The sequence below is a fragment of the Bombina bombina genome, chromosome 6 (genome assembly GCF_027579735.1).
Source record: "Bombina bombina isolate aBomBom1 chromosome 6, aBomBom1.pri, whole genome shotgun sequence".
NCBI lineage: Eukaryota > Metazoa > Chordata > Amphibia > Anura > Bombinatoridae > Bombina > Bombina bombina.
This window is the reverse complement of record NC_069504.1, coordinates 389,461,426-389,483,539: the sequence shown is the minus strand read 5'-3', so window position 1 is coordinate 389,483,539 and position 22,114 is coordinate 389,461,426. Positions and strand designations below refer to the sequence as shown.

The 22,114-nt window shown below is 39.1% G+C and overlaps 1 protein-coding gene across 2 annotated transcripts in view; it reads left to right on the top strand.

The window, feature by feature from the left end:
* Window positions 1-22,114, top strand: part of GRPEL2 (GrpE like 2, mitochondrial) — a 75,720-nt gene that overhangs the window by 18,220 nt on the left and 35,386 nt on the right. The window contains exon 2 of one of the 2 annotated variants that reach the window (XM_053717106.1): window positions 17,876-18,011. In XM_053717106.1, the coding sequence (XP_053573081.1) occupies window positions 17,876-18,011 (136 nt within the window). Of the gene's footprint in view, window positions 1-17,875; window positions 18,027-22,114 lie in introns of both variants that reach the window. The other variant, XM_053717105.1, reaches the window with a different exon arrangement.

The window sequence follows — 22,114 nt, the reverse complement described above, 5'->3', positions numbered from 1 at the left end:
AAAAAATGAGACAAAGATAAATCATTTCAGAACTTTTTCCACCTTTAATGTGATCTATAAACTGTACAACTCAATTGAAAAACAAACTGAAATCTTTTAGGTAAAGGGAAATAAAAATAAAATATGGTTGCATAAGTGTGAACACCCTTTTATAACTGGGGATGTAGCTGTGTTCAGAATTAAGCAATCACATTCAAAATCATGTTTAATAGGAGTCAGTACACGCCTGTCGTCATTTAAAGTGCCTCTGATTAACCCCAAATAAAGTTCAGCTGTTCTAGTAGGTCTTTCCTGACATTTTCTTAGTCGCATCCTATAGAAAAAGCCATGGTGCGCAGAGAGCTTCTAAAGCATCAGAGGGATCTCATTGTTAGAAGGTATCAGTCAGAAGACGGGTACAAAAAGAATTTCCAAGGCATTTATACAGTACCATGGGACACAGTGAAGACAGTCATCGTCAAGTGAAGAAAAATATGGGCAACAGTGACATTACCAGAACTGGATGTCCCTCCAAAATTGAGTTGAAAAGACAGAAAGAAAACTGCTCTGGGAGGCTGTCAAGAGCCTTGCAGGAATATCTGGCAAGTACTGGCTGTGTGGTACATGTGACGAATTCAATTGCCGTATTCTTCATATGTCTGGGCTATGGGGTAGAGTGGCAAGTCGGAAGCCTTTTCTTACCAAAACAAACATCTAAGCCCTGCTAAATTTTTGCAAAAACACATCTGAAGTTTCTCAAAAGCATGTTGCAAAAGGTGTTCTGGTCTGATGAAACCAAAGTTGAACTTTATGGCCATAATTCCAAAATCGTGAGGTTTGGCACAAAAAAACAACACTGCATATCACCACAAGAACACCATACCCACAGTGAAGCATGGTGGTGTCAGCATCATGCTTTGGGGCAGTTTTTCTTTCAGCTGGAACTGGGGCCTTAGTCAAGTAGAGGGAATAATGAACAGTTCCAAATACCAGACAATATTGCACAAAACCTTCAGGCTTGTGCTAGAAAGCTAAACATGAAGTAGGAACTTCATCTTTCAGCATGACAACGACCCCAAAGCATTACATCCAAATCAACAAAGGAATGGCTTCACCAGAAGAAGATTAAAGTTTTGGGATGGCCCAGCCAGAGCCCAGAATTGAATCTAATTCAAAATCTGTGGGGTGATCTGAAGAGGGCTGTGCACAGGAGCCCCAAGGCAGAACATAGAGTGATCTGAGATGTCATTGCAGAAAATGCAGCATGTCTGCAGAAAGATCAGGACTGTTAGCACTTTAATTTTTCAGTGCTGCTCCACATTAGGCTGTTCTTTTAAACAGAACTGTTCTCTGGCTGCATTGTATGAGTTTTCCTTAACAGTGCACCCAGAGCAAAGTGCTGTTTGAAGACAACAATCAAATATGCAGTAGTGCTGCAAAGCAGCAGTGTTGTCTGACTGAGATTTTTGCAAGATAGTTCCCTAGCTTTTCACAGTCTGCAAAGCTGTTTTTCTCTGAATGTAAGATGTCCATATGAGCAATGCACCTTTTTATTACTATATTTCTATGTTAGACTAAGAGAAAAGGAAACAAATTAATTCAAGAGACATTTTACAATTACTTTTTTTGTCTGCAGGCTAATTTGCAATGCAATTTTCAACTACTGCACTAGATTATAGCAACTTTAAATATTGCTTTATTCTCCAGTTAACCACACATTGCAATTGATCTGGTGCTTTAGTGTAACTGACAATTTACAATTTTATTTATTTAAAAATAACCTGCAGAAAATGTTCACTAAAAAAATCTCATCACAAAAAGTGAAAAAAAGTTCTGTCTCTGGGCACAGGAGATGCCCTCAGCATTCTGACAGATTTAGAGTGTTTTTGTAAAGAAGAGTGGGGCAAATCTTGCCAAGTCAAGATGTGCCATGCTGAAAAAACTCGTACTCAAAAAGACTGAGTGCTGTAATAAAATCACACTTTTTGTTCACACTTATGCAACCATATTATTTTATTTTTTTATTTACCTTTACCTTAAAGATTTCAGTTTGTTTTTCAATTGAGTTGTACAGTTTATAGGTCACATTAAAAGTGGAAAAAAGGTATGAAATGATTTATCTTTGTCTCATTTTTTTTTACATCACAGAAACCTGACATTTTAACAGGGGTGTGTAGACTTTTTATATCCACTGTATGTAGTTGTGTATGTGTATGTATATATATATATATATATATATAAGATTCTATAGAACATTGTGAATACTACTGTCAAGAGGATGCATGTCTACCTTAGTATACATGTCTGCGTTATCATGCGGTGGATCTGGCTAGACCCCACCAATATAGCTAGCAGTATCTCAATGTGAGCCATTGTAAAATATTGAACAACTAAGCTAGGTGATGTTGCTTAATATTCCCACCACCCTCGCCAACTGAGGGAGATGGAGGGAACATGTCAGCTAAACAAGAGAAGCCTTTATTACAGCTTAGTTCAATAAAATACACACTCTGTATTATGACGAGCTAGGAGTGATAACTGCTCAGAGAAGACATGCAAGTAAAAAAAAAAAAAAAAAAAAAGCTATTTGAGTATAACCTGTGTTAATTTGCTAGCTAACCCCATATAATGTAGGATAAAGGTTAGAGCTTAATAAACAAGAAAACTTTTAAATAATATTGCTTGGGCTATATTACTGGGGTTTGGTAACGATGCGGCTATATTAAGGAGCAAGAGCTCAACTATGAGATATAAGCGCCAACCTACAGTCTATAATGTCAACAGGGTATACCTTATAGAGATGAGCCAGCTATGACTGGCATATGCTTAGTTTAGCAATTACAGTTATGGTAGCTAAATATGTAGGGAGTCAGGCTGCTATCTAACTATCAGGTATCTAATACGCTGAGAGTTAGCTATAGGAGATCTAAAAACACCTCTCTAATACTACACTCTTTCTCACAACAAAATCATTGACAGGTATATATTCAGTGATAGTACCAGCTACAGGGAAGCTCTGAGCAGAATACACATAATTACTAATGTCTACTTTACGAAAAATAGTAGTATGGTTAAAGAACCTAGCTTCTAATAGAGATACCTTTCCAAAATTCAAGGAGACATAAAAATATATAGTCACATTGGTCTACCTCAAGTAGTTCACATATAAAACTTAACAGCTAATTACAAGGTACTGAGTGAAATGGAATAATGGCATAAATGACAGAGCACACAAACAGAAACCTGAGTTGTCGGATTTTGCTGTCCTCATGTATGGTTTGTTCTCATGCTATCAACAATTTCGTTGATAGCATTAGTTCACGTGTTTTATATAGATCACATTGAGCTCATGCACGTGAATTTACCATGGAGACGGCTCTGATTGGCTAAACTGCAAGTCTGTCAAAAAAACTGAAATAAGAGGGCAGTCTGCTGAGGCTTAGATACAAGGTAATTACAGAGGTAAAACGTGTATAATTATAACTGTGTTGGTTATGCAAAACTGGGGAATTGGTAATTAAGGGAATATCTATCTTTTAAAACAACAAAAATTCTGGTGTTGACTGTCCCTTTAAACCTTTTAGCCCACTCCGACTCTGTTCAGTTAGATCTGGGAGGTCTTTAGGTGAAGCTTAATGCTCCCGAGAACTGTAGGGCCCAAAAGGAAGCAAGGTGTAATGTTTACTCTAATTCTGTTAGGCTGGAGATGGCCTACGTAAGGAGCGACAATGCAAAGCTCCAAGTTGGCAGGTGCTGAGATGCTCAAAACTCCATTACTTGAAAGAGATCCATTTCTCTTACATGGTGTATCCAGTCCACGGATTCATCCTTACTTGTGGGATATTCTCATTCCCTGCAGGAAGTGCAAAGAGAGCACACAGCAGAGCTGTCCATATAGCTCCCCCTCAGGCTCCGCCCCCCCAGTCATTCTCTTTGCCGCTCTAACAAGTAGCATCTCCACGGGAGTGTAAAGGGAATGTGGTGTTAGTTTGTAGTTTTTTTATTTCTTCAATCAAAAGTTTGTTATTTTAAAATAGTGCCGGTTTGTACTATTTACTCTGAGGCAGAAAATGATGAAGATTTCTGCTAAGAGGAAAATGATTTTAGCACTTTGTAACTAAAATCCATTGCTGTTCTCACACAGGACTGTTGAGTACAGGAGAACTTCACTTGGGGGGAACAGTTTGCAGGCTTAACTGCTTTAAGGTATGTTTCAGTCATTTTTTTCTAGTCAAGACTTAGTAATGCTAGAAGACTGACAGAATCCCCATGTGGGAAAGGTAAGCCATATTCTGAGACTTAGTATAGAAGGAAGGCTTATTTGTAAGGGCTCAAAACACTGGTGGACACTGTTAAGGGGCAATCGATTATTTTTTTACAAAAATCTGATATTTATACAAGTTTATATTACATTTGAAACACTTTTTTTGGGGTTTATTCCGCATGGCATATATTTAGACACCTATTTTGGCTTGGGTAGGCCCCACAACTCCAGAGTGAAGATGGAGGGGGCCTGAATTTCGCGCCTCTGTTGCACAGTTTATTTTACAAACAGCTTCATGCAGATCCATGTGAAGGGTCCAAAGATTACTTAAGGACTTCAGAGAGGCTTATTTTCGATCAAAACTAATCCCCAAGGAAGGTAGGACCACAGCTAAGGCTGTAGCATGGTTCATTTGCTCCGGTTTGGGCAGTAGGGGGTTAATTGACTTGAAATTTACTGTGCAATCATTTCAAAGCATTAGGATCATATGGTGAAAATTTCATAGAGATTGGATGATTTTTGGAGGTTTAGTAAAAAAGTGTGCGCTTTTTATTATTTAAAGGCACAGTACCATTTTTTCAAAAATTGTATTTTACTGTATTTGAGTGCTGTCTAAGTCTGTTTAACATGTCTGAGCCTACAGATAGACCTTGTTCTATGAGTTTAATAGCCATGCCGGTACCCCCTTTTACATTTGTGTTTAAAGTGTGCTAAGGTATCTAAACATTTTAAAGACCATGCAGTGACACTTAAAAATGTAGCCCAATATGATTCTTTAACGGAAGTAACGAGGATAGTCCTCCTTCCTCTCCCCATGTGTCGACACCAGTTACGCCCGCGCAAGCGATGCCTAGTACCTCTAGCGCATTGGCCCCTATTACATTACAACAATTAGCAGCAGTCATGGATAATTCCCTTGCGGCATTTCTATCCAAACTGCCAGTTTTTTCCTAAAAACGTGATAGCTCAGTTTTAAGAACAGAGGATGAGCAATCAGAAGTGTTGGATGATTTATCTGTTGTACCCTCACAACCCTCTGACGTGGCGGTGAGGGATGTACTGTCTGAGGGAGAAATTTCTGACGCAGGTAAAATTTCTCAGCGGGCAGAATCAGATTCCTTAGCATTTAAATTTAAGCTGGAACACCTCCGCGTGCTGCTTAAGGAGGTTTTAGCTACGCTAGATGATTGTGACCCCATGGTGGTCCCAGAAAAATTGTGTAAAATGGACAAGTTTCTAGAAGTCCCTGTATACACTGATGCGTTTCCGATCCCGAAGAGGGTGGCGGATATATGTGACTAGGGAGTGGGAGAGACCAGGCGTACCTTTTGTTCCCCCCCTATCTTTAAGAAAATGTTCCCCATAACTGACCCCAGGCGGGACGCGTGGCAGGCGGTCCCTAAGGTAGAGGGAGCAGTTTCAACACTAGCTAAGCGCACAACTATACCAATAGAAGACAGTTGTGTTTTCAAAGATCCTATGGATAAAAAATTAGGTTTACTAAATATTTGTTCAACAAGGTTTCCTTCTTCAACCAATTGCCTGCATTATTCCTGTAACTACTGCAGCGGCTTTTTGGTTTGAGGCGCTGGAGGAGTCGCTCCAGAGGGAGACTTCATATGACGAAGTCTTGGATAGAATTCATGCTCTAAAGCTGGCTAATTCTTCATCACAGATGCCGCTTTACAATTAGCTAAGTTAGCGGCGAAGAGCGCTTTGGCTCAAATCATGGTCGGCTGACGTGTCGTCCAAAACAAAATTACTTAATATTCCTTTCAAGGGAAAGACCCTATTCGGGCCAGAGTTGAAAGAAATTATTTCAGATATCACTGGGGGAAAGGGCCATGCCCTCCCACAAGATAGACCTTTTAAGGCTAAAAAGAAGGCTAATTTCGCTCCTTAAGCAACTTCAGGAGCGGACCTGCTTCAACCTCTGCACCCGCAAAGCAGAGGGTAACGCTTCCCAGCCCAAAGCAACATGGAAGCCTTTGCAGGGCTGGAACAAGGGTAAACAGGCCAAGAAGCCTACTGCTGCTACCAAGACATCATGAAAGGGTAGCCCCCGATCCGCGACCGGATCTAGTTGGGGGCAGAATTTCTCTCTTTGCTCAGGCTTGGGCAAGAGATGTTCTAGATCCCTGGGCATTAGAAATCGTTGCTCAGGGGTATCTTCTAGAATTCAAGGACTCTCCTCCAAGGGGAAGGTTCCACATTCCTCGTTTGTCTTCAGACCAGACAAAGAAACAGGCATTCTTACGCTGTGTTGAAGATCTTCTAAAGATGGGAGTGATACACCCAGTTCCAATTGCAGATCAAGGACTGGGTTTTTACTCAAACCTGTTTGTAGTTCCCAAAAAGGAAGGAACTTTCAGGCCAATCCTGGATTTTAAAAATTCTAAACAAATTCCTCAGAGTTCCATCATTCAAGATGGAAACCATTCAGACAATCTTACCGATGATCCAGGAAGGTCAACATATGACTACTGTGGATTTAAAGGATGCGTACCTTCATATTCCTATCCACAAAGATCACCATCAGTTCCTAAGGTTCGCCTTTCTGGACAAGCATTACCAGTTCGTGGCCCCTCCTTTAGGGTTGGCCACTGCTCCAAGAATTTTCACAAAGGTGCTAGGATCCCTTCTAGCGGTACTAAGACCGTGGGGCATTGCAGTAGCACCTTACCTGGACGACATATTAATTCAGGCGTCGCCTTTTCAAGGAGCCAAGGCTCATACAGAAATCGTTCTGGCCTTTCTAAGGTCTCACGGGTGGAAGGTGAACGTCGAAAAAAGTTCTCTGTCTCAGCTCACAAGGGTTCCCTTCCTGGGAACGCTAATAGACTCGGTAGAAATGAAAATATTTCTGACGGAAAGCTCAGGGCCTATGGTCTCGGGAAGAGTCTCTTCTCCCGATATAACATTTGGAACTGAGAGCGATATTCAACACGCTCCAGGCATGGCCTTAACTAGCGGAGGCCAAGTTCATCAGATTTCAGTCGGACAACATTACGACTGTAGCGTACATCAATCATCAGGGAGGAACAAAGAGTTCCCTAGCGATGAAGGAAGTATCCAAGATCATCAAATGGGCGGAGGATCACTCCTGCCATCTATCTGCAATTCACATCCCAGGAGTAGACAACTGGGAGGCGGATTTTCTGAGTCGTCAGACTTTTCACCCGGGGGAGTGGGAACTCCATCCGGAGGTTTTTGCTCAGCTGACCCAGCTATGGGGCATTCCAGAGTTGGATCTGATGGCGTCCCGTCAGAACACCAAACTTCCTCTTTACGGATCCAGGTCCAGGGACCCCAAGGCGGCATTGATAGATGCTCTAGTAGCGCCTTGGTCCTTCAATCTGGCTTATGTCTTTCCACCGTTTCCCCTTCTCCCTCGTCTGGTAACCAGAATCAAACAGGAGAAGGCTTCGGTAATTTTGATAGCGCCTGCGTGGCCACGCAGGACTTGGTATGCAGACCTAGTGGACATGTCATCTGTTCCACCATGGACTCTGCCATCGAGGCAGGATCTTCTAATACAAGGTCCATTCAAGCATCCAAATCTAGTTTCTCCGCAACTGACTGCTTGGAGATTGAACGCTTAATTCTATCTAAGCGTGGGTTCTCTGAATCAGTTATAGATACTTTGATCCAGGCTAGAAAGCCTGTCACCAGGAAAATTTACCATAAGATATGCCGGAAATATCTTTGTTGGTGTGAATCCAAGGGTTACTCGTGGAGTAAGATTAGGATTCCTAGGATTTTGTCTTTTCTCCAAGAAGGATTGGAGAAAGTATTGTCAGCTAGTTCCTTAAAGGGACAGATATCTGCTCTGTCTATCCGGTTACACAAGCGTCTGGCAGAAGTACCAGACGTTCAAGCGTTTGCACAGGCTTTAGTTAGAATCAAGCCTGTCTATAAACCTGTGGCTCCTCCATGGAGTCTAGATTTAGTTCTTTCAGTTCTTCAAGGGGTTTCGTTTGAACCTTTACATTCCATAGATATTAAGTTATTATCTTGGAAAGTTTTGTTTTTGGTAGCTATTTCTTCTGCTCGAAGAGTTTCAGAATTGTCTGCTTTGCAGTGTAATTCACCCTATCTGGTGTTCCATGCAGATAAGGTTGTTTTGCGTACCAAACCTGGTTTCCTTCCGAAAGTGGTTTCTAATAAGAATACTAACCAGGAAATCATTGTTCCTTCTCTGTGTCCTAATCCAGTTTCTAAGAAGGAACGGCTGTTACACAACCTTGATGTGGTTCGTGCTTTAAAATTCTATTTAAAAGTAACTAAAGATTTCAGACAAACATCATCCTTGTTGGTTGTCTATTCTGGTAAGAGGAGAGGTCAAAAAGCTACTGCTACCTCTCTTTCCTTTGGCTGAAAAGCATTATCCGATTGACTTATGAGACTGCTGGACAGCAGCCTCCTGAACAAATTACAGCTCTTTTCACCAGAGCTCTGGCTTCCACATGGGCTTTCAAGAATGAGGCTCCTGTTGAACAGATTTGTAAAGCAGCGACTTGGTCTTCACTGCATACTTTTGCCAAATTTTACAAATTCGATACTTTTGCTTCTTCGGAGGCTATTTTTGGGAGAAAGGTTTTGCAAGCAGTGGTGCCTTCCGTTTAGGTTACCTGACTTGCTCCCTCCCTTCATCCGTGTCCTAAAGCTTTGGTATTGGTATCCCACAAGTAAGGATGAATCCGTGGACTGGATACACCATGTAAGCGAAAACCGAATTTATGCTTACCTGATAAATTACTTTCTCTTACGGTGTATCCAGTCCACGGCCCGCCCTGGCAATTAAGTCAGGTTTAAATTTATTTTTGTCAAACTACAGTCACCACTGCACCCTATGGTTTCTCCTTTTTCTCCTAACCGTCGGTCGAATGACTGGGGGGGGCAGAGCCTGAGGGGGAGCTATATGGACAGCTCTGCTGTGTGCTCTCTTTGCACTTCCTGTAGGGAATGAGAATATCCCACAAGTAAGGATGAATCCGTGGACTGGATACACCATAAGAGAAAGTAATTTATCGGGTAAGCATAAATTCTGTTTTTTATCACCCGAGCGTGTAGTCATCGTGTGGACCATCCACACTTAGTTCTGGGGGATCGTCCGATTCCCTCACGGCTGGAACGGGTATCCAAGGTAGGTGCTTCTTTGCATCTCTGAGGTCAGCTAATGAGTTAGCGGGAGTAGGCTCAGTAAAGCTAGGGTTCAAGGCCGGTTGAGATGGCAAGCTGTGCGCATAAGACACCCCCTCTGATGTTGGAGGTTTGTATAGGATTTCCTCAGCATGTGGATCTCTTAGCGCCACCGAAGGGCGGCAAATCCACTGCTCATCTTGCTCTGGAGCTCTTTAAGCAAAATTTGAATCTCTTGATGCGTTTCCTTCATAGTTTACAGAAGTGTTATGCAGATACGTAGCTAAATAACCCAGTATAGTTGAGGCTGCTTTTACCGAGGTGGGGGGGGGGGGGGGGGATTATTGAAATCCTGCGGAGTAGGCCGCCACCTAGTCTTCTATCTGTCCAATTTAGAGCTCCGGAATGTGTGTTTCTGATAAAAGCATATTATCAACCAGCCAAGTTCAGTCCATAGAGAGATTACCAACGTTTATCAGTTGAGATGGCTAATTAGAGTTAATTATTAAAGGGACACTGAACACAAATTTTTTCTTTCGTGTTTCAGATAGAGCATGCAATTTTAAGCAACTTTCTAATTTACTCCTATTATGTTTTTTTCTGTGTTATCTTGCTATATTTATTTGAAAAAAGAATGCATCTAAGTTGTTTTTTTTGGTTCAGACTCTGGACAGCACTTTTTATTGGTGGATGAATTTATCCACCAATCAGCAAGAACAACCCAGGTTGTTCATCAAAAATGGGCTGGCATCTAAACTTACATTCTTGCATTTCAAATAAAGTTACCAAGAGAATAAAGAAAAGTTGATAATAGGAGTAAATTAGTTGCTTAAAATTGCATGCTCTATCTGAATCACAAAAGGAAAAAATTGGGTTTATTGTCCCTTTAAGCTTATACCAGGAGCTCCTAATTTGTGCGACTTGCCATGGCCGCTGCTCAGACACGCCCCCAGGACATGTCATTTTAATCAACTTTTCAATTTACTTTTATCATCAAATTTTAACTTTTTTCTCTTGGTATTCTTAGTTCAAACTAAACCTAGGTAGGCTCATATGCTAATTTCTAAGCCCTCGAGGGCTGCCTCTTATCACATGTTTTTTTAAATTGCTTTTCACAAGATACTTGATCATTCATGTGGGCCATATAGATAACTTTCTGTGCCTGAACACAGTGTTATTAAAAATTTAGCACAACACAATGCTAAATGCAAGTCAATAGATAATAGTCAGTCATGTGATCAGGGGGCTGTCAGAAGGTTCTTAGATGCAAGGTAATCACAGAGGTAAAAAGTATATTAAAGGGACACTGAACCTAATTTTTTTTCTTTTGTGATTCAGATAGAGCATGCAATTTTAAGCAACTTTCTAATTTACTCCTATTATCTTCGGTTTCTTGCTATCTTTATTTGAAAAAGAAGGCATCTAAGCTAAGGAGCCAGCCAATTATTGGTTCAGACTCTGGACAGCACTTGTTTATTGGTGGGCGAATTTATCCACCAATCAGCAAGAACAACCCAGGTGGTTCACCAAAAATGGGCCGGCATCTAAACTTACATTCTTGCTTTTCAAATAAAGATACCAAGAGAATGAAGGAAATTTGATAATATGAGTAAATTAGAAAGTTTTTAATCACGAAAGAAAAAAATATGGGTTCAGTGTCCCTTTTAATATAACTGTTGGTTATGCAAAACTGGGGAATTGGTAATAAAGGGATTATGTATCTTTAAAACAATAAAAATTCTATTGTAGACTTTTCCTTTAAGATTAAACTTTCATGATTCAGATAGAGTATGCAGTTTTAAGAGACTTTTTTTTAGTTTACTTCCATTTAAAATTGTACAGTCTTTTTATATTCACACTTTCTAAGGCACCAGCTACTACTGACCAATGCAAAATAATTCAGTGTATACATATGAGTATTTGACACCCAGTGGTGAGATTCAGAAATTTTAGCAACAGGTTTCATAATGTCTTTATAATACAAAAAGTTTAGGAAATTTGCGCTGTGATGTTACAACCTTTACACTTTCATCCTGGTTTAACTCCTTAAAGGGACGGTATACACCAATTTACATAAGAAACTACTATAAATAATAATATGCACAGATACTGATATAAAAATCCTGTATAAAACCTTTTTAAAAACTTACTTAGAAGCTCCCAGTTTAGCACTGTCTGGCGGATCTGAGCCGTCGCAAATTGTGCCAGTCAGGTTCTGACAACGGCTCAGAGCTGTCGCTAGCACTTACCCACCTTGTGGGGAATCTGAGGACTCCCACCCGGCGATCTGGCCTGAATAGTGAGAGGCATCGCCAGGGCTTCACAATTCGCGCCGTGATGTAACACGCAATGACATCACCATGCAACTTTATTTAAAATGGACAATATATGGAAATGGGGGCATGCTGCTTAGAAGCCTGTATCTCAGGCATCTAAGCAGCTACAGACACCCAAGACCCACCATTGGAAAGGTAATCACCTAACCTTTCCAATGGATCTGGAAAAATAAGTCAAAAAGTAAAAAATAAACTCAAATCCAGCTTAACACCCAGGTGGGAAATGGCTTAGCAGCCAAAGGGTTAAAGAAGATGGCATCACCCAACCACCAGTTCTTGAGAACCTGGGAAATTTTAGGAACAGATTTGCAAGAACTGGTGAGAACCATCTAAATCCCACCACTGGATACTCCCCAGATGGCTGTAGTTCTGTTATATATTGACTGTTGCGATGGTGATCAGCTGATAGCCACCTGGGCATGTGACCCCCCTTTGAAAGAAATGCATCTCCTTTTTCAAAAGAGGGCTTTTAGAGCTTTTTTTTCTTTTCTCTATATATAGGCCAGTGGTTTGTGAAAGACAACTTGTATACTTGGGATTCATACCCCTCTGTTTTTTGGGGGAGTTGAGGCTCTAATAGTGCCCACATCCCCTCCTCAAACAGTGCTCAGGTGTGTACCTGGAGAAGGTCATATTTATAAATGTTGGGTAAGAAGACCTGTTGCAGAAGGTGCAAACCCTCGTTAGATGTATAATGAATGGGAATTCACTGGTTTTTTTGGTGGATGCTGGTTGTATTTTTAATTGCATAAATACGTTTTTCTGGTAAAAAAAAGTTTTACATCTATTATAGAAAAACACACAGAAAAAAAACAAAATTCTTTAAAGTAGACCTATTTTTAGAAAAAGGTTTGTTCATAGTGTTTGACAAATCTAGGAAGCCATGGCAACTAAAATTCAGCTTCTTACTCCACTTTTTTTATTTTATATTCTACACACATTCTTATGTAAACATAACTTGGCTCACTTACCAACAAAGACGGGCCATTTAAACCCCAAATTTTTCTTTCATGATTCAAACAGAGCATACAGTTGTAAAAAACGTTGCAGCTTACTTCTAATATCAAATTTACTTCATTCTCTTGGTATACTTTGTTGAAAAAGCATTACTTACTACTAGGATCCTAGCTGAACACATCAGGTGAGCCAATGACAAGCCGCATAAATGTGCAGCCACCTGCTAACTCTCAGAAGTGCATTGCTGTTCCTGGGCCAGCCTAGGTATGATTTTCAACAAAGGTAAGGGATTGAAGCAAGTTAGATAATTTAGAAATAACCTGAAAGGTGTTTAAAAAACTTAAACTCTATCTGCATCACAAAAAAAAATGTTGGGATTTTACGTCTCTGTCAGCTTACACAGAAGGAAATATGGGCTTATAAGAGGCTACTATGTGCAGCCACCTATCGGTAGCTATCTGCCAGTAATGCATTGCTGTCTACGAGCATAACTCAGTATGCTTTTCAACACAGGATATTAAGAGATCAAATTAGATGTAAACTGGAAAGGTGTTTAAAATGGCATGCTCTATATAAATAATGTGGGGACTTTACTGTAGAAAAAATCTAAAGTCTAAAAGCTCACATTTTATATAGGTTAAATATATTATTGCCACTATCTTTTGTCCAGTAAGCACACATGGGTATCCTTGATTATTACAAAATGGTCACTTGTGAAAAATGAGGGATGAATTGATAAGAAAAGTGATAATTGCTTTATAGTGATTAGATGAATCTGTTAGATCATCAAACATTAGTGTATTTCATGAGTGAATGCTTTTAATAAATTCCTCTTTAATAATAAAGTGATCTTATTAAACTCAATGAAATGTCCAATGTGAGAGGTGACCATAGCAATTCTATTAAAGAATACTAACATTTAACTTTAACTATAGCAATGTTTGATGTAAAATGCACTTCTGAGAGAGAAAAAAAAAGCATTTCTAAAAAAAAATCCTGGTTTTATCTTTCTCTTTATTTAAAGAAATATGTGTTAGAGCATTTTTGTTATTGCACCGTTTCTTATTAGTCAGTAGTTAAAGGGACTTTATACACTAGATTTTTATTTGCATAAATGTTTTGTAGAGGATCCATTTATATAGTCCATAGAGTTTGTTTTTTTTGTTGTTGTGTTTTTTGTTTTTTTTATGGATAGTTTTGCTTATTTTTTAAATAACATTGCTCTGATTTTCAGACTCCTAACCAAGCCCCAAAGTTTTAGGAGAATACCGAAGTATACCTTCTCCAGCTTGCTTCTGTTTGTGTAAAGAGTCTGTTCAGATGCAAAGGGAGGAGGGGGGGGTGTCTATTTCCCACTTGCAGTGGGTGTTCCAGTAACCCTTTAAGCAGCTAAACTGGAAGCTTCTAAGTAAGTTTTTAAACCGTTTTATACTGGATTTTTATATCATTATCTGTGCATATTATTCTTTATAGTATTGTCTATTACATGCAGTTATATGAAAATGGGTGTATACTGTCACTTTAAAGAAATAGTGTGCTGTAAAACTTGTTTTCCCCTTAAAGGGACAGTATACACCCATTTTTAAATAACTGCATGTAATAGACACTACTATAAAGAATAAGATGCACAGATACTGATATAAAAATCCAGTATAAAACTGTTTAAAAACTTACTTAGACGCTCTCAGTTTAGCTCTGTTGAAAAGGTAGCTGGAAAGCCCACTGCAAGTGGGAAATAAGACACTCCCCCCTCCCCCTTTTTTTGCATATGAAAAGACCCTTTACACAAACAGGAGCAAGCTGGAGTAGGTATCTGACGTAGTCTCGTAACACTTGGGGGGGCTTGGTTAGTAGTCTGAAAATCAGAGCAATGTTATTTAAAAATAAGCAAAACTATACATTTAAAAAAAAAACTTTATGGGCTATATAAATCATCTACAAAACATTTATGCAAAGAAAAAATGAGTGTATAATGTCTAGTTGTGAAAAACTGTCAAATGCATTCAAATTAGAGGCGGCTTTCAAGGGTTTAGAAATTAGCATATGAGTCTACCTAGTGTTAGCATTCAACTAAGAATAACAAGAGAAAAAGCAAATTTGATGATGGAAGTAAATTAGAAAGTTGTTTTAAAATGACATGCCCTATCTGAATCATAAAAGTTCAATTTGGACTTAACTATCCCTTTAACCCCTTAACGACCAAGGACGTACGCCACGTGTCCTCAAAAAAAAATACACTTAATGACCGAGGACGTGTGGCGTACGTCCTTGGTCTGGAAAGCAGCTGGAAGCGATCCTGCTCGCTTCCAGCTGCTTTCCGGTTATTGCAGTGATGCCTCGATATGGAGGCATCCTGCAATAACCCCCCTTGGCCATCCGATGCAGAGAGAGCCACTCTGTGGCCCTCTCTGCACCGGACATCGATGGCCGATATCGTTGGTGGGTGGGAGCTTACGTGGGAGGCGGGTGGGCGGCCATCGATGCTCTGTATGGAGTGGAGGGGGGCGGGATCGGGGGCGGGACCCACGCGCGCGTGCACGGGGGTTGGTGGGGGGGGCGCGTGCACAGGGCGGGAGCGGGTGGGAACCGCTACACTACAGAAAAACATAAAGTAAAAAAAAAAAAAGAAAGTTTAAACTTTAAAAATATAATCTAAGGGATCTGGAAGGGGTGGAGGGTTGGTCTTGGTGGGGGGGAAAGCTACACTACAGAAAAGGGCTTTTTTTTTTAATAAAAAGGCACATTCTTTGCAAAACTGGGTACTGGCAGACAGTTGCCAGTACCCAAGATGGCGCCCATTAAGGCAGAGGGGAAGGGTTAGAGAGCTGTTAGGTGGGGGATCAGTGAGGTTGGGTTCTAAGGGGGGTCATACACATCAGCATATGTAAATATGCTTTTTTTTTTTTTTTTTTTTAAAAAGGGCCAAATACCTTTTATTTTAGTACTGGCAGAGTTTCTGCCAGTACTTAAGATGGCAGGGACAATTGTGGGGTGGGGGAGGGAAGAGAACTGTTTGGGAGGGATCAGGGGGTCTGATGTTTCAGGTGGGAGGCTGAGCTCTACACTAAAGATAAAATTAACCCTGCAAGCTCCCTACAAGCTACATAATTAACCCCTTCACTGCTAGCCATAATACACGTGTGATGCGCAGCGGCATTTAGAGGCCTTCTAATTACCAAAAAGCAATGCCAAAGACATATATGTCTGCTATTTCTGAACAAAGGGGATCCCAGAGAAGCATTTACAACCATTTGTGCCATAATTGCACAAGCTGTTTGTAAATAATTTCGGTGAGAAACCTAAAATTGAGAAAAATGTAACTTTTTTTTTTAATTTGGCGGTGAAATGGTGGCATAAAATATACCAAAATTGGCCTAGATCAATACTTGGGGTTGTCTACTACACTACACTAAAGCTAAAACTATCCCCAAAAGCTCCCTACATGCTCCCTAATTAACCCCTTCACTGCTGGGCATAATACACGTGTGGTGCGCAGTGGCATTTAGTGGCCTTCTAATTACCAAAAAGCAACGCCAAAGTCATATATGTCTGCTATTTCTGAACAAAGGGGATCCCAGATAAGAATTTACAACAATTTATGCCATAATTGCACAAGCTGTTTGTAAATAATTTAAGTTAGAAACCAAAAGTTTGTGAAAAGTGAACGATTTTTTGTATTTGATTGCATTTGGCGGTGAAATGGTGGCATGAAATATACCAAAATGGGCCTAGATCAATACTTTGATATTTACATGTCAATGGATATTCAGAGATTCCTGAAAGATATCCGTGTTCTAATGTAACTAGCGCTAATTTTGAAAAGAAATGGTTTGGAAATAGCAAAGTGCTATTTGTATTTATGGCCCTATAGTTTACAAAAAAAGCAAAGAACATGTAAACATTGGGTATTTCTAAATTCAGGACAAAATTTAGAAACTATTTAGCATGGGTGTTTTTTTGTGGTTGTAAATGTGTAACAGATTTTGGGGGTCAAAGTTAGAAAAAGTGTGTTTTTTTTTTTTCCCATTTTTTCCTCATATTTTATAATTTTTTTTATAGTAAATTATAAGATATGATGAAAATAATGGTATCTTTAGAAAGTCCATTTAATGGCGAGAAAAACGGTATATAATATGTGTGGGTACAGTAAATGAGTAAGAGGAAAATTACAGCTAAACACAAACACCTCAAAAATGTAAAAATAGCCTTGGTCCCAAACGGACAGAAAATGGGAAAAGTGCTGTGGTCATTAAGGGGTTAAGGCTGCTCTCTTCCTGTGCTCTGGCGACACTATGTAGTGCAGCCAGAGCAAAGTGCTGTTTTAAAAACAGTCAGATATGTAACAGAACTGAAAACAGATTATCTCTCTGGGATTTTTTTTAAACACAGCTCGATGCACTTTTATTACTACATTTATACTTTATAATTATTTGATATTAGATAGATAGCAAAGGAAAGAAATGTATTTAAGATATGTTATAAAAACGTAATAACATTTATTTTTTTTGCTAATTTGCAATGCAATTTTAAGCTGCTGCAATATATTATCCAAATTCAAATTTTGCTTTATTCTCCAGTTAAATTTTAACACACCACATTTGAGCTGGTGCTTTTGTGTAACTGTCCAATTTAAAATGTAATTTTAAAAATGAACTTCAGAATTTTTTTCACTAAAACAAATCTCATCTCAGAAAGTGAAAAAAAGTTCTGCCTCTTCACTGTATAAAATGTTTGTGAAATCGCTCCTTTACTTTTATTTATCTGTATTAAATAGCTGTGTTTGATAGTTGAAACCACAAACCATTGAAATGGGCAGAGATTTTAGGAAGCGCAGGCACTCTTATCTTTAACTTTATGCACAAAAGCTTCCTTATATTATCTCTGTTTGTTTACACAAATGTCACTGCTTAGAGACAACAAATTTAACATTTTAGTATCCATCTCTCTACCCTCTACATAACGTTTCTAAAATCAGTGATTAACTCCTGTAATATTCAGTATAGGTGAGAATACAACCAGCAAATGTATTATTTCAAATGACAAAATAAAGGTAAAGGATCAATTAACTGTTTAATATACTCCAGTAAGTAATTGGATCACTGAAAACACATTAACTGAGTGAAAGTGTTACATTTATAATGTCCCTTTAAAGTTTAGTAAACTTAAATGTTGGTAACAGAAGATTTGATCTCTTCAGGTGTTCAGCCTGCGTACTAAGTACAGCTGCTCAACAGAGGAGTGAAGGGGACCAGACCACTGCAGACGATGGGCCTGACGATCACTTATACACTGTGCGGACACTTGAGAGGAAAGCACTCAAATTGGAAGAGGAAGTAAGGGTTTTAACAGTAAGTGCTATGTGAATATTACATATATCAATAATTTATATTACGTATAAACCACTGCTTAGTGTGTTTTTATTAAAACCATGAAACAGGCTGTTTTATATCCCTTTAAAAAACCAGGCAAGGGATTTTATTAGAGCTGCAACAACTAATCGTCATGATCGATAATAATCGATTATGAAAATAGTTGTCAACGATTCTCATAATCGATTAGTTGGTTTGCAATTAGTTGGTCTGTGCACAGCACCAGCTTCTTCACTCCAGTGAGCTCCTGCACATGGTATTGTGTTTTATGGTTATGTCCTTAGCCTAAAGGACGTCTACAGACGTCTACTTTTCGCTTTTCAAGACAGTATAAGGCTACAACTACCCCTGGCTTATGTGCAACCCAGATATAATAAGAGTCATCATTTGTATTGTTTATATTAAATCATGTGATTTGGAACTATGCTTTGCATAATATAGTGCCAAGCTTGTTATTTACACCTAGCCCCTAGATTGATGGGAGTTGTTTGAAATGATGTGCACTATTATCTGCACAATTATTAGCAGATTGCTTGCTATTGCTGATTATATGTACTGTATAAATAAATGTGTAAGGCTTTGTCCTGTTATTGATATATAGTCCTTAGTGATTTTGATTTGGTTTTATTGTGTTTTGTTTTGTTTTTTTTAATATTTTTACTCAATTGTGATATGTAGCAGATTCATCCTTTATAAGTATATATCTGTTATTTTTTTAGAGCGGACTAGATATTTTCCCCTAACCTTATAGCTGGTTATTTACCATTGCGTATAGATATTCAAGATATGTTTTATGTTAGAATGAAGTCAAGGGTTACTTTATTGAGAGGCCCCTTGCCAAGGTGGAAGTTTTACCTCTTTAAAAACAGTTTTTGTTTTGCTTAATTATAAAACACTGCTCTGCTTCTTAAAAATTGTTAATGTAAAGTTTTAGTCTGAAGTTTATATTTTTAACACTCCGTATGTGGATTCTATTTAAAATACAGGAAACAGTTATTGATTCTTTTTTTATCCGATTAGTCGATTATGAAAATTATCGTTAGTTGCAGCCCTAGATTTTATATGGTAAAGCTCTAGGAAGAGTAGAGACTAGGATTTATTAAGCCCTGAATGCACATGTTTGTCATCCATAGCACTTTCTAGTGAGGCCTAGGTTTGTGTACTTTAATTTGCTTCCTCAAGCTGTCAACAAATTACATGGCTAGTTTAAGTCATAGGGGAAACCTCAGGCTTTCCAAGAGAGGGTAAAGTTTTAGATGTGAAAATCAGAAACCTACTACTGAAGCAGAAAGTAAATGGCGCAACGTAATGGGAAATATTAACTTAGAACTAAAATCATAGCCTATTATACCTACCTGTGAAATCTGGACAAATAGAGGGTAATTAATGGTGTATAGTTGGTTTCATAATGTTATACCAGTGTCCTGTGACATTCATAAACCACAATACAATCCCTCGCTTAAAGGTACAGTGTAGTTTCTCCCTTTTTTAACGTACCTAATAATCCATTTTACATACTAGAGTGTATTAAATTGTTTACAAATAGCTCCTTCACTTTTACTTTCTTAAGAAGGTTTAGATAACATAATGTTCCCAGTGAGGGGCTGTGACAGAGAGGTACTAAAATGTTCTTTTTCAATTGTCCTTTTTTTCAAGCTGCGGCGTACATACGCGCCTCTGTCCGCTGCAGCTCGCCTCTGGCGGGCTGAATTACGATGCTGGAATTCAGCATTGCACAAGAACGCAATTTTGCGCTCTTGTGCAATGTCGACCTGCTTTTGATTGGCTGTGCGCGGGCAGGAGCTGTCAATCTCTTGTGAGAACCTGTAGTAGTAGGGGGGCGAAGGCTGGAGAAGCCTTTGATAAATTGACGCCTAAGAATTAGCATTTGAGCAAACAGTAATAAAGATAAGGAGGACTTTGTGTAAATAGACAGCATAATTAGGTATTCTCTCCTTTGAAACCATAGCCCAATACTATGGACTGATTTTCTGTTACCAGAAACAGCCTTTTCACATACAAAAATATACATAAAGTAACAATTTCCCATAATCTGAACACCTCGATTATATCAAAGGTTCCCAAGTCAATGTGCCACATTGCAAACTATTGTGTACAGTGAGGAAGCTTTTTGCTGTATGTGTACCTTATGTCTGTGATTAGATCGCATCAGTTTGAGCAGTTAAACCCCATTTCTCCTGTTAAGTGTAGTCAGTCCACGGGTCATCCATTACTTATGGGATTATATCTCCTCCCTAACAGGAAGTGCAAGAGGATCACCCAAGTAGAGCTGCTATATAGCTCCTCCCCTCTACGTCATACCCAGTCATTCTCTTGCACCTAACTAATAGATAGGACGTGTGAGAGGACTGTGGTTGTTAAACTTAGTTTTTATTTCTTCAATCAAAAGTTTGTTATTTTAAACAGCACCGGAGTGTGTTGTTCTTTCTCAGGCAGCATTAGAAGAAGAATCTACCTGAGTTTGTGTATGATCTTAGCGGTCGTAACTAAGATCCATTTGCTGTTCTCGGCCATTCTGAGGAGTGAGGTAACTTCAGAACAGGGGACAGCGGGCAGGGTTCACCTGCAAGGAGGTATGTTGCAGTATATTATTTTCTAAGGAATGGAATTGACTGAGAAAATACTGCTGATACCGATGTAATGTAAGTGCAGCCTTAAATGCAGTAGTAGTGACTGGTATCAGGCTGATATGTATGTATGTTTACACTGAGGTATTTCTAGGGAATGGAACTTCACTAAGAAAATACTGTATACATTTAACTTATATTTGAGCCTCCACTGCAGTGAAAGCGACTAGCAGCAGGCTTATTAATAACATTTCATAATTTTATATTTAAAACGTTTACTGGCATGTTAATCGTTTATCTCTGAGGTACTTGGTGATAAAACTTTATGGGCATTATTTTTCCACATGGCTGTCGTTTGTTTATGAATAAAATCAGTTTACTGAGCTTCCCCACTGTTGTATTATGAGTGGGAGGGGCGTATTTTGGCGCTTTATTGCGCAGTAAAAATTCAGTCACAGTCTTCCTATTTCTTCCTCCATGATCCAGGACGTCTCTACAGAGCCCAGGGGTCTCCAAAACTAGTTTTGAGGGGGGTAATCACTCACAGCAGACCTGTGAGACTGTGTTTTGACTGTGATAAAAACGCTTATATTAAATTGTTATCCGTTTTTGGGTACTAAGGGGTTAATCATCCATTTGCTGGTGGGTGCAATCCTTTGCTAACTTAATGCATTTACTGTGAAAATTTGGTTGCTATAACTAATTTGGTTCATTGTTATTTCAACTGTGACAGTTTTTTGTGCTTCTTAAAGGCACAGTAACGTTTTTTATATTGCTTGTAAATTTATTTGAAAAGTATTTTCCAAGCTTGCTAGTCTCATTGCTAGTTTGTTTAAACATGTCTGACACAGAGGAATCTCTTTGTGCAATATGTTTAAAAGCCAATGTGGAGCCCAATAGAAATTTGTGTACTAATTGCATTGATGCTACTTTAAATAAAAGCCAATCTGTACATGTAAAGAAAATTTCACCAGACAACGAGGGGGAAGTTATGCCGACTAACTCTCCTCACGTGTCAGTACCTTCGTCTCCCGCTCAGGAGGTGCGTGATATTGTGGTGCCAAGTACATCAGGGCGGCCCTTACAAATCACTTTGCAAGACATGGCTAATGTTATGACTGAAGTATTATCTAAATTGCCAGAATTTAGGGGTAAACGCGACCACTCTGGGGTGAGAACAGAGTGCGCTGATAATAATAGAGCCATGTCTGATACTGCGTCACAATTTGCAGAACATGAGGACGGAGAGCTTCATTCTGTGGGTGACGGATCTGATCCAAGTAAACTGGACTCAGACATTTCAAATTTTAAATTTAAGCTTGAGAACCTCCGTGTTTTACTAGGGGAGGTTTTAGCGGCTCTGAATGATTGTAACACGGTTGCAATTCCAGAGAAATTATGTAGGCTGGATAGATACTATGCGGTACCGGTGTGTACTGATGTATTTCCTATACCTAAGAGGCTTACAGAAATTATTAA